The sequence below is a fragment of the Mastigoproctus giganteus genome, chromosome 4, assembly GCF_048544385.1.
Source record: "Mastigoproctus giganteus isolate SK-2022 chromosome 4, ASM4854438v1, whole genome shotgun sequence".
Classification (NCBI taxonomy): domain Eukaryota; kingdom Metazoa; phylum Arthropoda; class Arachnida; order Uropygi; family Thelyphonidae; genus Mastigoproctus; species Mastigoproctus giganteus.
Window position 1 is genome coordinate 68,330,552 of NC_143578.1, and position 16,950 is coordinate 68,347,501.

Here is a 16,950-nt window from a genome sequence, read left to right on the forward strand (position 1 = left end):
AGTATCATTTGTCGATAAGACAAATTATATTAAACTTATAGACAAATGCTATTATGCATGGTTCTGCTTAAGTTTCTAATATCTTTTTAAAGTATATAGCATCACCAGAATAGGTGAACCTACTACACAATTAAAAATATGAGACATCTCCAGGAGAGCTGTTTTGAAAAATTTGCTTCTCATCAGTTGGTGGGTGATCTCTATTAACTAACACATGCCAAACTGTTAATAATATATTTTGTCTAGGTGAACAGACAAGTGGTATATGGAAGTAACACTTTCATTTAAATACATAACCTGTTATTTTTTACCTTTAAGCTTAAAAATTTGGGCCATTTTCCCTGTACAATACAATACAATACAATAGATTTGCAGGGGTATTTCAACACAATTTAAATCAAATCAAATTCATATGCTTAAAGGTGAAGGGGGTAGAGGTAAATATAATTGTTTTTCTATTTTTAAATGGAAGTTTTACTTTTATACCACTTTGTTGTTCACTTATTCAAAATATTCACTTTATTTAAAATACATTATTCACAGTTTAGCATGTTTGCTAACAGAGACCCCACCAGCTGATGAGAAGTCAGTTCTTCATAACAGCTGTCCTGGTGGCATTTTTAAATGTTTTCATATTTTTAAATGTCCAGCAAATTCACCTATTTTGGTGATGCTATACAATTTAAAAAGATATAAGCAACTTGGGCAGAACTACGGATAACAGTAATTGTCTATAAGTTTAACGGTGCCTCCGTAGCCAGGTGGGCAGGAGCGGCAGTGCGTAGCACACACTTCTTGATTAGACCGGGGTTCGAGCCCGTGACCACCAAATACGGAGGATGCAGAAAGGTCAGGGAATGACAACCGCATATCTCCGGAGCAATATGACCTTAGTTGCTTAAAAACCAAATAACAACAACAACAACATATAAGTTTAACATAAACTCAAACCTTAGTGCCAAAGCACTTTGCATTCAGTTTTCAGTAAGAGTAGAAAGTTTTTTCATGATCAAAATGGGACAAAGGTAAAGCATGTGAATTTTGGTTTGATTTCAACTCCTGCACTGAAATATGCCTGCAATCCTATGGTATTTTACTATTTTGATATTTTCAGGAAATTTGCATTATAAGTATAACAAAGATCTAATTTACTGAATTTTAAAACTAAAACTGGCTGTAATGCTTTATATGATATGGATGAACTGAATTCCATTGTGCTCCATTTTTGAAAATGATATTTCTTGCTTTTGTCACCTGGCACTATTGTTTATATTTAAAGTAATGCAAGGTAACCTCACTTTATCACAACTACACACATAAAAAATTGATAACAAATGATGATAAAAAAAGAATATTGCATTATGTGGAACATTTTTTTTTTTTTTCTTTGGTAGTTGGTGGCGTATCGGCTTCTGTGGCCATAGTGCACCTCCCAAGGTTTTTGCAGTACTGTGATCCAAGCCCGAGGCGGGATTCGAACCCTCGACCTTTGGGTTGCTAGGCAGGCACTTTACCTACCTGGCTACCCCGGTCGGCTATGTGGAACAGACACTTTGAATGAAAACAAGTAACATTTCCTGCAAGTATAAAATTGAAGAACATTTTATAATATAGTCTAACACCTGGTACATTTACCATAAATAATTTGGTCTCAGGTAAGCTCAGACCAGCTTACCTGAGACCAAATTATGTTTCAATATATATATTTTTTTTCAATAAAAATAATTATTAGAATTACCTAAAACATTTTAGGATTACACAAGCATCCAAGAGTACAAATGAATAACAGAAAACATAGGTGCCAAACAGTTTGAGAGAAAGAGGCCTATACAAAGTGCATGATCTAATAAGATTATGTTTTGATCAGGTAATGACATTTTTGTATTAAGATGAAGAGTGTCAAAGCCACATAATTATGACTTTGAACAAATATTGATAAATTCGATATGTCTGAAATTTGGTAGTTCAGTAAGTTTGTGTTATTTTAAAAAACATAATGCAAAGTTAACTGACATTAAGCAGAAAAGTAAATGTTCTGTAAAACCATAAAAATGCATTTCAGAAAATCTTTTAAGTGAACAGCAAGTTGAAAAACAGGAAAGTAGATGTTTCTGTGAAAAAGCATCTTAATCAACTGATTGAGAAGAGAAAGAAAAAAGTTAGAAGTGCTAAAGAGTTGAAAATTTAGAAGAGTACTCTGATGTGTAGAAAAAGACAAGATTTCAAATTAGTTATCCTAATTGTTACTCAAATTACAATGTAAGAATAAATAGCAGTTAATTAGTCAGTAAATCAGATACTACCAACAAACCTTGGATAGTGCCCAGGCCAGAGAGGAAAAACTTGGTTTAGAATTTTACAATTAAAATTAATATTCGAATTAATCAAAAATTTACCAGAAAATCCATCATCACAATGACAAGCACCATTTATACAAATTCCTCTCCCTCTACAAAGATGAGGACATGCTTCTCCAATAAAAATATCATCTATAGCCCATGATGGTGCAGAAAGAGTTTGATGGAAAGGATCCGGTGTTGTTTGTATCCACCTGAACTGAGTATTGCTAAAAAAAAAAAAAAAAAGTAAAAAAAAAAAAAAAAGAATATTGAGAATTATAAATAAATAAAACAGAAAAAGTAAAAAAGTTTGGTACTATCTACAGTACCAAAAAAATGAACAAAAAAAATGGTAAAGAATATTAATCTAAGAGGACTAGGTTGGAGGACTATTCTGAAGCAGCACAAAGAATTATAATTTGCAAATACAAGCCATTTATTGCAGAAATAGTATATTTTTTCTGTATTGTAAATTACTTTATAGTTTTATTTTATAATATAATATTAGTAAAATAATAAGAGGAGTTTACCTCAATATAGCACGTAGAACACTTCCATATGATACCCTCCAGAAATTAAAACGGAAAAAACGAAAAAATCTACAACTTACCGGTACATTAGAGTAAAATATAAATAATTAAATAATCAATTTAACACAATCAATTTTCATTCCTGTGATCACGACATACGGTCGAAAAGTGTTGTCAGCTTCAGGAAGGAAAATCGTTTTGAATATTTTTGTTAGATTCTTTTAATTGCATTAATTTGATTTTTAATTGTTTTAAATTGATTTGATTTGTGTTAAATTGATTATTTAATTATTTATATTTTACTCTAATGTACCGGTAAGTTGTCGATTTTTTCATTTTAATTTCTGGAGGGTATCATACGGAAGTGTTCTACGCACTATGTTGAGGTAAACTCCTCTTATTATTTTACTAATATTATTATCAACGTAGAACATATTGAGCAGTACAGCTCTGATTCATACTATCTAATTTATTAGATAGTATGAATAATTTATTAATTTATTAATAATTTATTATAATTTATTAGATAGTAATACATATATATAGTAAATATTTTAATATATTTTATTTATTTACTTATTAACCCATCTACATCTTCTTAAGAATTGTTTTTAAATTTATTGAAAATTTAAAAACTAAACAATAAGCAAAAATTTAAGACAATACTTATTAACAGCAGTACAATAAGTTATTGATCCAGTATTATGTTTAACATAATACAGGATCAATAAAGTCTCCACTGTGTTTGGGAGGAAATCAAAAAAAAAAAAAAAACAGTGCTATAAATGATACTGTAACAACTGTCAAGGTACCATTCAATATTAAGAGCTTAACAGCAGCTTCACTTAAATGAAGTGGACTTAGTACAACTGAAAAATTAATAAAATTACTGCATTGTATATATATATATATTTAAGGAATACTTCCTGTCCAGTCAAAACATAATGCTACCCCTCCCCTTAGTTTTAGAAATCGGCCATTCCTCTCCACCTGGTGGCACACGTTGCACTGAGAACCATTAAATGAGAACCATTAAATGTGGTCCATATGAAGTACTTGATCAACACAGGCAAGGAATATGATATGAGGGACCTCCAAAAAAGGGATCAGTGTTGGGTACTGGTTGAAGGTGGCAGCGGACTGATAATAGACAGAAGTGGTGTTTCCAAGACCACATTGCAATGAACCGCCTCCATATGTGCTACCAGAAAAGTTGCCCAGTCAAGGTACCCATGTTTACAGCCACCTGTTACCAATGATGCTTAAAGTTTGCATCTGAATGTCATCATTGGACCATTGGTGACTGAAAAAGTTGCCTTTTTCAATGAATCATGTTTCTGCCATGCTGTGTGGGCAGTAGTTGAATGGTATGGCAACAAACTGTAGAGAGGAACCGCTCTGATTTCCTGGTCCAACAGAAACAGGCAGGTATCAGCAGTGTTATTTTATGGGATATGTTTTTCTGGGAATTAGCATTAGCATTAGTAGAGGCATTTGATGCAAGAAAGCAAGCTTATGCAGCATCAGCCAAAAAAAAAATAAAGTAAAATAAATAAATAAAAAATAACCACTTCCACTTCACCCCTCTGTTCGTTCGAAATACCTGTCCAGCTGAGCCTTAAACTTATTTAGGCTATCAACTTCCACGACAAGGGATGGAAGTCTGTTCCACCTACCAACCACCCGCTGGCTAAAGGCAAATTTCCGCACATCTATCCTACATCTGTCTTTCCTCAATTTGAATTTAGTGCCCTCTCAGGTGATTATTCTGAGCAAGAGGAAGAATCCCATCAGCATTGAGCATGCTCAAACCATTCAAGGCTTTGTACACCTCTATCAGATCACCTCGCTGGTGCCTAGTCTCCAGACACTGTAATTCGCAAAACTTAAGCCTTTCTTCGTAAGAGCACCCCTTTGTTCCATTCACTAATCTTGTTGCCCTTCTCTGTACTCGTTCCAGCAGCTCTACATCCTTCTTGAAATGAGGCCTCCAGGCCTGTATACAGTACTCTAGGTGTGGCCTGACCACTGCCTTATACAAGGGAATAATCACCTCCTTATCCCTGCTAGAAAAATTCCTATATATCATTGACAATACACCATGAGCTACTCTTGCAGCCCGTCTGCACTGCTGAGAGAACTTCATATCTGCCTGCATAACCACCCCCAGGTCCCTTTCATTCTCTACCACTGTCAGTGTAGTACCACAGAGTTGATACGTTGCTCTGGGGTTGCTGTTTCCCATATGTAGTACTTTACATTTGTCAATGTTAAACTTCATTTGCCATCTCTCAGCCCATCTGCTCAACCTTTCCAGATCCTGTTGCAGCAGCATAGTGTCAGTAGTGTGCTTGTATACCATCATCAATATCATTTATAAATACAGAAAACAATAAAGGACCCAATACTGAACCCTGAGGGACTCCACTAATAACATTAGTCCAGAGCAGTGTCCATTGATTACCACTCTCTGTCTTCTCCCACTCAACCATCCCTTTATCCATAGCAGCAATTTGTCTCCAATGCCACACTGCTCCAATTTGAGCAGCAGTCTTCTATGTGCAACAGTATCAAAAGCCTTTCTAAGATCCAAATATATGATATCAAAATTATTCTTTGCATCCATTCCTTTATGACTACACCATAGTATCCAATCAAATCGGTCAGACAAGACTTCTCCTTAACAAACCCATGCAATTTTATTAACTGTACATTAAAAACATAAACATGTTGACAATTCAATGTTATATTCTGCATTACCACACCCCTACTTATGCCCCATTATATTTTCTAATTATATCAAGTTTAGTCTGTGCGGGTAGCACAGTGTTATCATCACTGTGTTCGAATCTCATCGATGACACTAGCAACATTTAATGGATTTGTTCACTCTGTGGCTGAGTTAGTCGGTATAGGGTGTAGATAGCAAGGTTTTTTACTCAGAAACTGGGGTTTTTCGTCCAGCAAAACAGCAATTTACAGACACAATACACATGGGTATATGAATTAACTTTCCGGGTGACCCTAATGTAATAGTTTGGATAATAGCAAGTTTGTCACTAAGCTTTAATGTTGTTCTTCTTATCTTCTCTGTATGAGATTTATTAACTTTAGGAGCCATAGTGAGAGATTTTTAATTTAAAATAAATATAAATATAAAACAGAGGTATAATCTGTGTTATCAGTACAGAATTTACTTTCAAAATGGTGAATATAAACAAATACAGTAATCCTGTGACTTGTTTTTTTTTTTGTATGTAAACATCCGATCATTAGCTTGAATGTTCAGTTATTTGGGGTGCTGTTATTTCGACAATCTATTGTATATATTTCATTCCTAAATCTCCAGCAGGGCTCAGGCTTATAACATCATATAAAGATAGCTTATGTGAAAGTGCCAAGAGATAAAATCTATAGCAGATTAACAACAAAATTATTAATAATATACCCATAACTGATATCCTTCCTTATAAAAAATATCACATATACATGCTTTTTGGCTTCCAAGGGCTGTTCATTAGCATTGGCCTTAATAACCTAAAATTGTTTTTTAAAACTTATATGTTGCAGCTTAACTTACTGACTGGTTTTTATTTTGTTGCAGAATGAAAACCAGTGACTCTTGTTACTGATCAGAATTGAATCCAGGACATTTCCATTGGGTGTGAGAGATCAGTCATACTATCCACTATGCTGCTTATAAGGGTGCTAATTCTGTTTAGCATTTGAAATGACAATTTTCAAATCATAGCATTAGTCATTTGATAAAGTTGGAATGTATCTGCTTGATCAAGTGCTTGCTCGTGGTCTACATTATGTTATAGTTATTAGTTAGATAGTTATTTGGTTTTTAGGAGCATTAGCAACTAAGGCCATATTGCTCTGGGATATGCGGTGGTCATTCCCTGACCTTTCCACATCCTCTGTATTTGGTGGTGATGGGCTCGAACCCCGGTCTAATCAAGAAGCATGTGCTACGCACTGCTGCTCCTTCCCACCTGGCTACGGAGGCGCCCACATTATGTTATATTTCCTGTTTGTTATTTGGTTTTTAGGAGCATTAGCAACTAAGGCTATACTGCTTTGGGGATATGCGGTGGTCATTCCCTGACCTTTCCGCATACTCCGTATTTGGTGGTCACAGACTCAAACCCCAGTCTAATCAAGAAGTGCGTGCTATGCACTGCTGCTCCTGCCCACCTAGCTACGGAGGTGCCGTTATATTTCCTAGATAAATTTTAAGGTGTGGTAAGACAAGTTCTGACTGAAGATAAAGATACAAGGCAGACTCAGAACTCCATCAAAAAAATTATACATCAAAAACATTATCAATGAAGAAGTTTTATAAAGTAATGCATTTTAGTGTAGTATTGTATCCAAAGATGCTGCTATTTTTAATTGTTCATCTTCTTTCACTAATCAATTATTTATATTTCTAATTTCATAAAAAAAATAGATTTCACAAGTCAACTACATTCAAAGATATTTTAGAATGTGTGCTGGTAAATGTTAATAGTTAGTACTATAATTATATACACCGTGCTTCCACTTTATTAGGTACACCCCTGCTGTGCACAAATGGTTTGTCCCACAACGTTGCAAGTCACATGACCACTGTTGTGGATATAAATGCAGCAGAATAATCTTTCTAGTAACAGTTAAGCGTACAAACTGTAGCAAGAATGGGGAAAAGGAGTGCTCTAATGGACTTTGAATGTGACATGGTAGTAAGTGCAAGATGTGCCGGACAAAGCATCTCTGAAACAGCAGTTTTCCTGAACTTTTCACACACCACAATTTGAAGGGTGTATCATGAATGGTGCAACGAACAGAAAACATCCTCTCCTGTGAAAGAAAATCGCTTGTTGATGAGAGAAGTCAGAGGAAAATGGCTAGAATTGTGTAAGCAAATAGACAGGCCACAATGTCACACATCACATCAGAATACAACCTTGGTGCACAGAACAAAATATTGCAAAGAACCACTACTCACACTTTGTCACGAATGGACTACAACAGCCGATGGTCACATTGTGTACCTTTGTTATCAATGAAGAACAAGAGAGCATGTCTCCTGTGGGCACAGCAACAACAGCACTGGACTATCGAGGATTGGAAAGCAGTTGCTTGGTCTGACGAGTCTAAGTTCCTGGTGTCGATGGAAGGCTCAGAATTTGGCAAAAACAACATGAATCCATGAATCTGTCATGTCTGATGACTACTGTGCAAGGTGGTGGGGGCAGTGTTATGGTGTGGGGAATGTTTTCTTGGCACACGTTGGGTCCATTGATACCCATAGATTCATGTCTGAATGCCACATCATACCTAAACATCATTGCTGACCAAGTGCATCCGTTCATGTTAACAGTTTATCCTCAGTCAGATGGTTACTTCCAGTAGGATAATGCGCTAGCGCACAAAGCCCAAATCACTATGGAATGTTCCAGGAACATGACAATGACTTTTCTTTGCTGCAGTGATCCACTCAGTCCACGGATCTCAATCCTATTGAACATCTTTGGGATGAGCTGGAAAGAGCTGTTCGCTGCAGGCCTACATCTCCATCAAATCTCAAGGAACTGCGTGACACACTCATGTCTGCATGGTACTCCATTCCTGTACAATGTTTAAGCATCTTGTTTAATCCATGCCTAGATGAATTCAGGCTGTTTTAAAGGTTAAAGGAGGCTCAACATGCTACTAGGTAGGTGTACCTAATAAAGTGGCAGCACAGTGTATATACCTAGAAAGTAATTTTTCTATTACCCAGCAGTATGTTAGATTCTGTGATTAACTTGTTGCTTTCTAATAGCATCATGTTTCCAAACCCTTTATTTCCTTAATGCTGAAGTGGTTTACGGACAGTGCACAAAAAAAAGAAGACTGCCAAAACGCTACCACAGGATGATTCATATAACAAAAGGGTATATCTGTAATGCAAGCTTAATCTATTCATATGAGAACTGTTAAATGGCAACTTGGATTGGTAAGCAAAACAATCTCATTATATTAGCAACATTAGTTTTCAACACTACTTATAAAACATAACTGTGCCTGTTTACTACAAAAGTAAATGTTACTATTTTAATTACATTATTTAACATTAATGTTATACAAGTATGACATTAATATCATTTTACCTGGAAAATGTATTATCAGGAAGTAAAAAAGTAATTCGTGTCCATCTGAAATGATTATTAGCTGCATATTCAGTGGCTGGATAAAACTGGTAAGGAGAGCAGTCAGGATCTAAAGAATTGCTAGGAAGACAAGCTTTATGAACTAATTCCCATACTCCTGAAAACAAAAAAAAAAAAAAAAAAGAGGAAACCTTTCTATTATATTTTTAATTAACATTTGTAAAATAATAAGAGAAGTTTACCTCAATATAATATATAGAACACTTCCGTATGATACTCTCCAGCAATTAAAACGAAAAAAATTGAAAATCTTCAATTTTTTTTCGTTTTAATTGCCTCAATATAATACATAGAACACATACAGAAGTGTTCTACATATTATATTGAGGTAAACTTCTCTTATTATTTTACAAATATTGATATCAACGTAGAACGTATTGAGCATTACAGCTCTGGTTCACACTATCAAATTTTTAATTAACATAAAACTTTCTTATGAATTTTCTGCCATGTTTGGGGACGTATAGGCATACATATAATAAACACACATGGCTAAAAATAAAGAAATAAAAAAGTTACATTGGTTTACTCGCACAAAAATAAGGCTAATTAATTTAGGTGAAATCTTTTAGCCTAAAAAAAACCAACTTAAGTAAGCAATGAAACTTATTTCATTTATTAATTAGAAAATAGAAATGAATACTTAATTGTATGGTCACACCAAATAATAACAATCTCTCATTAATAGTTATTGTTTTCATAATATGCAAGAAAATATAGTACTTAATAACAATTTCGGGCTGTTTGTTTATTAGTAATGACAAACAATGAAAGCCAGCAAACTTAAATTATATAAGCATCAGCAAAAAAAAAACAAAAAAGCTTCCACATATCACCTGTTCAATGCCTCTAATAATTTGTTTAGTGTTTTTACAATATCCACAACAGATGGAAATCTGTTTCAACAATCAACTACTTTTTTGGCCAAAAGAAAATTTCTGCACATCATCTTTTCCACAACCATTTTTTTTTTAGCTAAATTTACACCCCGAGCAAGAGGAAGGATGCGATTAGCATTTAACATATTCAATCCATTCAAAGCCTTAAAAACCTCAATCAGATCACCAAGCAGATGCAGTGGGTAATTGATTGGTGGAAAAAGCTTCCATCTTTTGCTGTGGAAGCTAATAGCCTAAATAAATTTAAGGCTGAGCTGGACAGACATTTGGAATGAATGGAGGGGTGAAATGGGAGGGTTTTTTTTTTTTTTGGCTGATGCTGCATAAGCTTGCTTTCTTGCATCGTATGCCTCTACTAGTGCTACTCTCCAGATGGTGCAATTTGCAGAACTGAAGCCAAGGTAAGTGTGCCCTTTTGTTCCCCTCACTAATCTTGTTGTTCTTCTCTGTACCTCTTCTAATAGATCCAAATTCTGGAAAAATGCCTGTATATCACTGAAAAACCTCTATGTACTGTCCTAGCAGCTAGGCTGCACTGTTCAGAGAATTTCATGTCAGAATACACAATTACATCCAAGTCTTTTTCATTCTCCATTACTCTCAGTGTGGTATCACACTATGTTATTCTGGGTTTACTGCTCCCATAGAAAGTAACATTATACAGAACAATTCTGAATAGAAACCTAATAGAATTGGATTCAAAATATGACATTCAATCCGATTACAAATATTTTGAATTGAGTGAATTTGTTGGTCTTCTAAGTCTAATCAAGGGATCTAAAATAAAGGGATCTAAAACAAAATTTTTCTCTTGTTATTTCAGTGTGTTGCCAGTTGTGCACAAATTCCATTTTTTTTGCCTCCTATTTTATTACGCTCATCAGTGCCACAAAGTTGAACATCAAGGTGTGAATCATAGTCCTCTTCACAAAGAAAAAAATTCAGTGAAAAAATATGTGGCAAAATATAAGTGGTGTAACAATTTCTCTGCATAGAACAGTTTCACTCTTAGGTTCTATATAAAATGTGTTCCCCCCAACTAAAACAGCAGACAAGGGTATTAACAATGAGACAATCGCTTTTCAAATAATAATGACTAAAACTGAAAGGATAAAATGAAGATACACAGTTGGAAATGAGGCCATATTAAGGAGGGTAGGACAAAATCAAAGTATGTTGAAGGCTATAAGGAAAATAAAGAAAAATCGGAGGGCGGGGATTTTTTTAGAAATGTAATTAAAGGGAAAGTGATGGGTCAAGATAATGACTATGAGAATGACGACTATGGGAGTTACCTTTAAAATTTAAGCATAAGGTTGCTTAAATTATATAATTTAAATAAACAGTGATATCAGTGATGCTATCTCTAGTTGTAAATATGACAGGTGCATAAGCTTTAAATTCAATGATTGCATCAGAGACCCTTGTGAAATATGTTCAATAAGTTAACATTTTGTTTTCTTTCTTAAGTTTCCCCATTTAAAATTTGGTGTAGCTGCTTCAAATTATGGGCTACCATCAGATCTTTAAATTTACAATGGAGTTTGAACAAACCTGTTCCCAGAAAAATTTGTACTTCATTATATTCTTCAGTGTTGATGCTGTTTTACTGAAATAGGAATAATGAACTGATATGCCCTCCAAACTGGGGGTATTACATTGACGTTGTACATGATGGTATCAGCATGCTGGCAGATGATCCCTGGCAATCTCCATGTGCCCAGGAATGATAACCTAAGAGTGGTAGTATATGTTATGCTAGAAATTACCTGTACAGTACTGAAATATTTGGTGGCGTTGCTAGGAAAGCTGGCTGAGACCACCTTTTTTAATAAATTAAAAAAAAAAAAATTGTATTTTTCAGTGTATTTTATCAGAAGACAAACTATGGAAATAAAAGTTTATTATTTTTCCATTTATGGAATTGCCATTCTCTCAATCTGTCAGTTTCAAAATTGAGCCACACAATCAACTATTTGAAATGTAGTGGTCTTGTAATACTCATTAAGCTCAAGAAATTTTAATGCAATTTGGGAAGGGTGTGACTACCATAACTTAATTCTGAATTAGTTTCATTAAGTGATTTATTATACTAAATTTGATATATAGGTGACATTTCAAGATCCTTGCTAAATCCTATCATCAGACCCTTTAAGAGAGTTAAAGTGAAAAGGGATGGGAAGGATTACAAATTAATTTATGAACAGATGACGATAGTGTTGAAGGATGTTAGAAACAGTCTAATGGAATATATATAATTAATAATGACATGAAATATATACAATTAAATGGAATCTAATAAAACATACATGAAAATAACTCTTTATTGGTCACCCTGAAATGCAGTTTGTTTGTTGTTTGTTTATTTGGTTTTTAGGAGCCTTAGCAACTAAGGCCATATTGCTCCGGGGATATGCGGTGGTCATTCCCTGACCTTTCCGCATCCTTCGTATTTGGTGGTCACGGGCTCGAACCCCGGTCTAATCAAGAAGCGTGTGCTACGCACTGCTGCTCCTTCCCACCTGGCTACGGAGACGCCCACAGACCAGTTAGTTTAACTTCTGCTATGGAGGTGGCTCTGAAATGCAACAAAAGGAAGTTAAAAGTGCTAGTGAGAGTAGAAGTTATTAGTACAGTCAGTCCTCGTATAACACATGTTTACACTACACGAATTCGATCATACACGATTTATAAATAGGGGAACGATATCTTATATAACACGAACCGATTCCCTTATGCACGATTCGCCTTTGTGTTTACAAGAAATGGCAGTCGAATGCAACACGATAGGAATGAAGAGAAGATTCTGAAAATGTATTTGTTTTTTATATCAGTGAAGGGGAAACACATTTCACTATAATAACGTAAAAACCCACACAATTCAACTATCGGTATTATCGCAAATGTAATTAGATCGAATTTATTACCAGTTTATAACAGATTCCACTAGCAGAAATGCAACTGGAAATTGTTTTTATTGTTTTAGGGTAGTAACCCCTAGAAATGTGCTTTAGTAAAATGTGGTGTTAATAGTGTATCTCTGCCTTTACGGTGTTGTTTATTTAGTTGCTACATGTGCGCAGTTTTGTTTATATGTATCAAGCATGCCTCCTCGTTTTGTAATTGTGCTTTATTCCCTAAAAATGAGTAAAATACTTAAAAGGTGTGAAAAGGAAGTGTCCTGGTGAAGACACTGCAGATTCAGAGAGAAAAAGAAAAGCAATATCGATAAACGGAGGTGGACTGGGTCAAAAATTCTTACCCGGGAAAATTTATAGTGGCCTCATACTATGGTTTATGGCCAAAATCAAACCGGCCTCCGGCTCACCGGGGTTTCCCCGCTAAAGCTTATGGCCAGTCTACCTCTGTGGATAGAGAATAAATATGAAATTGTGAAACGCTTTGAGTGAAATGAAAGACCATGTGATATTGCACGTGCAATAGGCCTAAATGAGGCAACGCTGAGAATTACAAAGAATGCAGAGAAAATAAAAACAACTTTCATAGCAGGAACAACTCAAAGTGTAATTAAAATCCATTAGATTAAGACACAAAGAATTGGAAGAGGTGGAACGGCTGTCATCTGTTTGGATGGAAAATCAAACAAAAAACAAGTTTGCTTACGATAGAAGCAAAAGCATTAGCAATATTTTATTACATAATAGTTGTAATAAAATACGTATTTTATTACGATTATTTATTGTGTTTGGTAATGTTTTGATTACAAATGTGTGTTGAATCTTGGGTGGTCGGCACCTAACCCTATTTTTCCCATAGGGCCTGTTGTTTATATTGCATGATTTTGCATTGCATGAGGGTTTCCAGGAAGACAACTATCGTGCTATACGAGGACTGACTGTATTTGTAATAAAAGGGACAAATGATGTAAGAAATTCTTTCCTTAAATTTATTCTAGTGATCCACTTCCACAACATTAAATGGATGCTTGTTGCAATAATCAATTACAGTCAGTCCTCGTATAGCACGATAGTTGTGTTCCTAGAAACCCTCATGCAATGCAAAATTGTGCAATATAAACAACAGGCCCTATGGGAAAAATAGGGTTAGGTGCCGACCGCCCAAGATTAAACACACATTTGTAACCAAAACATTACCAAACACAATAAATAATCATAATAAAATACGTAAGTATTTTATTACGACTATTATGTAATAAAATATTGCTAATGCTTTTGCTTCTATCATAAGCAAACTTGTTTTTTGTTTGATTTTCTATCCAAACAGATGAGAGCCGTTCCATCTCTTCCAATTCTTTGTGTCTTGATCTAATGGATTTTAATTACACTTTGAGTTGTTCCTGCTATGAAAGTTGTTTTTATTTTCTCTGCATTTTTTGTAATTCTCAGCGTTGCCTCATTTAGGTCTGTAGCACGTGCAATATCACATGGTCTTTCATTTCGCTCAAAGCATTTCACAATTTCATATTTTTTTCTCTATCGACAGAGGCGGACTGGCCATAAGCCTTACCAGGGAAACCCCAGTGGGCCAGAAGCCGGTGTGATTTTGGCCATAAACCATAGTATGAGGCCACTATAAATTTTCACGGGTAAGAATTTTTGACCCAGTCCGTCTCTGTTTATCGATATTGCTTTTCTTTTTCTCTCTGAATCTGCAGTGTCATAACCAGGACACTTTCTTTTAAATATTTTACTCATTTTTAGGGAATAAAGCACAATTACAAAACGAGGAGGCACGCTTGATACATATAAACAAAGCTGCGTGTGTGTAGCAACTGAATAAACAACACTGTAAAGGCTCCATTACTAAAGCACATTTCTAGGGGTTACTGCCATAAAACAATAAAAACAATTTCCAGTTGCGTTTCTGTTAGTGGAATCTGTTATAAACTGGTAGTAAACTCGATCTAATTGCATTTGCGATTATACCGATAGCTGGAATTGTGTTGGTTTTTACGTTATTATAGTGAAATGTGTTTCCCCTTCACTGATATAAAAAAACAAATACATTTTCAGAATCTTCTCTTCATTCCTATCGTGTTGCGTTCGGTTGGGGTGATTCTGCGTTCAACTGCCATTTCTTGTAACCACAAAGGCGAAATCGTGCATAAGCGAATTTGGTTCGTGTTATATAAGATATCGTTCCCCTATTTATAAATCGTGTATGATCAAATTCGTGTAGTGTAAACACGTGTTATACGAGGACTGACTGTACTCTCTGGCTGAAAGAAAATTTTCACACATATATCCTGCAACCATACTTTCTCCCCATATATGTATCACCTGAGTAAGAGGAAGAATGCCATCAGCATTTAGTTTATTAATACATTTAAAGCCTTAAATTAGATCATCATGCAGATGGCTAACTTTCAGATGAAATTTGCAGAACTGAAGTCTTTCTTGGTAAGAGTACTCATCTATAAGAAAACTGAAGGTATCATGCAATATACTGTATGGAGCACATTGTTTTGTTATTTCTGTGACTAGTACGTCTACAATATGATAAAAAACTTGAATTCAAAATGTATCTTTTGCACTTAGTTCTGCTGGTAGCAATTCCTCTGGTGTTTCATCAAATGGTTTCTTCCTTTTCTGCTTTCAGTTTTCATACTGTCTGTAATCAGAATTTGGAACGAATCCTTTTGCCATCTTTTCAAAATCATCAAATTTATCTTCATCTCGAATATCAATCAAATAATCCAGGAGAGCATCATATAATTTCACAATTATACATAACTCAATTCCAGGTTCTTGAATTGCTTTATTCACTCTATCGATGTTTTTTAGAAGATCTTCCCAAATGACAGTCATTAATGCTATTTCTAACCTGTTCGGTTTATTTATCAAAGCTTTTGCTTCACGGACCACTGTCAGTTTTTGTTCTTCACATTCTGAGATATCAACGAGTGCTGCATGAATTTTACTGTAATTTTTTTTTTTTTTTTTTTTCAATGATCTCGCAGCATTGTAACGTGATGACCATCTTGTGTCTGATTGATTTTTGACCGAGATTGTATTCTCCATCGTACTCAATTTAGACCATCTTTGTGGTAAGGCTGCAAAGAATGTGTGTAGAGTGACTGTAAATTGTTGAAAAAATGAATGGCAGCCAAACAGCTTTCTGGAGATGTGGTTCCTACTAAATTAAGACTGTGTTAAGCAGATGGAACCCATACTGATAGTTTGTTGACTTCCTTGAATCTAGCTTAGACTCCAGAATACATCCCACTCATATTAGCAGCGTTGTGTGCTAACACTTTTGATATCAGATGCGATGTGTGCTAACACTTTTGACCCTAATAAATTGATAAATTTTTCATGTGGTTGAAGACAGTACGAAACATTTCCACTTCCTGAATTTCAATATTTTTTTATATGCTCTTTTAGAAAAGGATCAAACTCAGATAGAAGATCAATACACCCGAAGAAGTTGTCATTGTTAGGATTATTGTGTTGCTCATTATCACCACAAAAAGCTATACCTCGTTCTGCCAAAACTTTTACTAGTGCAACTACTCTTCTTAAAACTTCAGTCCAGTATTCAGTTGTTTTTTCTTTCTTGATTTGCAATTTTGTGTCAATCCGGGTAGACTTTTGGAACTGCAACATATTAGATATAGAAATGAAATGCTCTTTTGATTTTTCATGCATTGTGATCCTTGCATGTACTTTCCAGTCGTCAAATCCAGTCTGAAATTGATTACATATCTCATTAAGTCCATCTTTAAATAACATACCCACATAATAATACACTTTTCCAGTAGATTCTGAGAATATTAGCCAGTCTCTTTTAATGACCTCGCCATTTCCCATTTTCCTATAAAACAATTCTTTTCTTGCATATCTTACTTTTTTTGCCAAATTTTTCACACGTTGATTTCAAATTTCTCTCGAAATTCTGAGACTGAAAATTTTGGGCAACGTGATGAATGAAATCAGCATTTGTTTTCCAATTAGCTGGATCAGTAGTGAAATCTGATAGTGAAACAGTAACAGATGTTTTT

General features: G+C 34.8%; 1 protein-coding gene across 2 annotated transcripts in view; it reads right to left on the reverse strand.

Moving 5' to 3' along the window:
• Positions 1-16,950, reverse strand: part of LOC150086817 (reelin-like) — a 1,004,591-nt gene that overhangs the window by 84,683 nt on the left and 902,958 nt on the right. For both annotated transcript variants that reach the window (XM_090372773.1, XM_090372772.1), the window contains 2 exons: positions 9,010-9,166; positions 2,397-2,566 (listed from right to left, as the gene is read on the reverse strand). In XM_090372773.1, the coding sequence (XP_090228899.1) occupies positions 2,397-2,566; positions 9,010-9,166 (327 nt within the window). The remainder of the gene's footprint in view (positions 1-2,396; positions 2,567-9,009; positions 9,167-16,950) is intronic.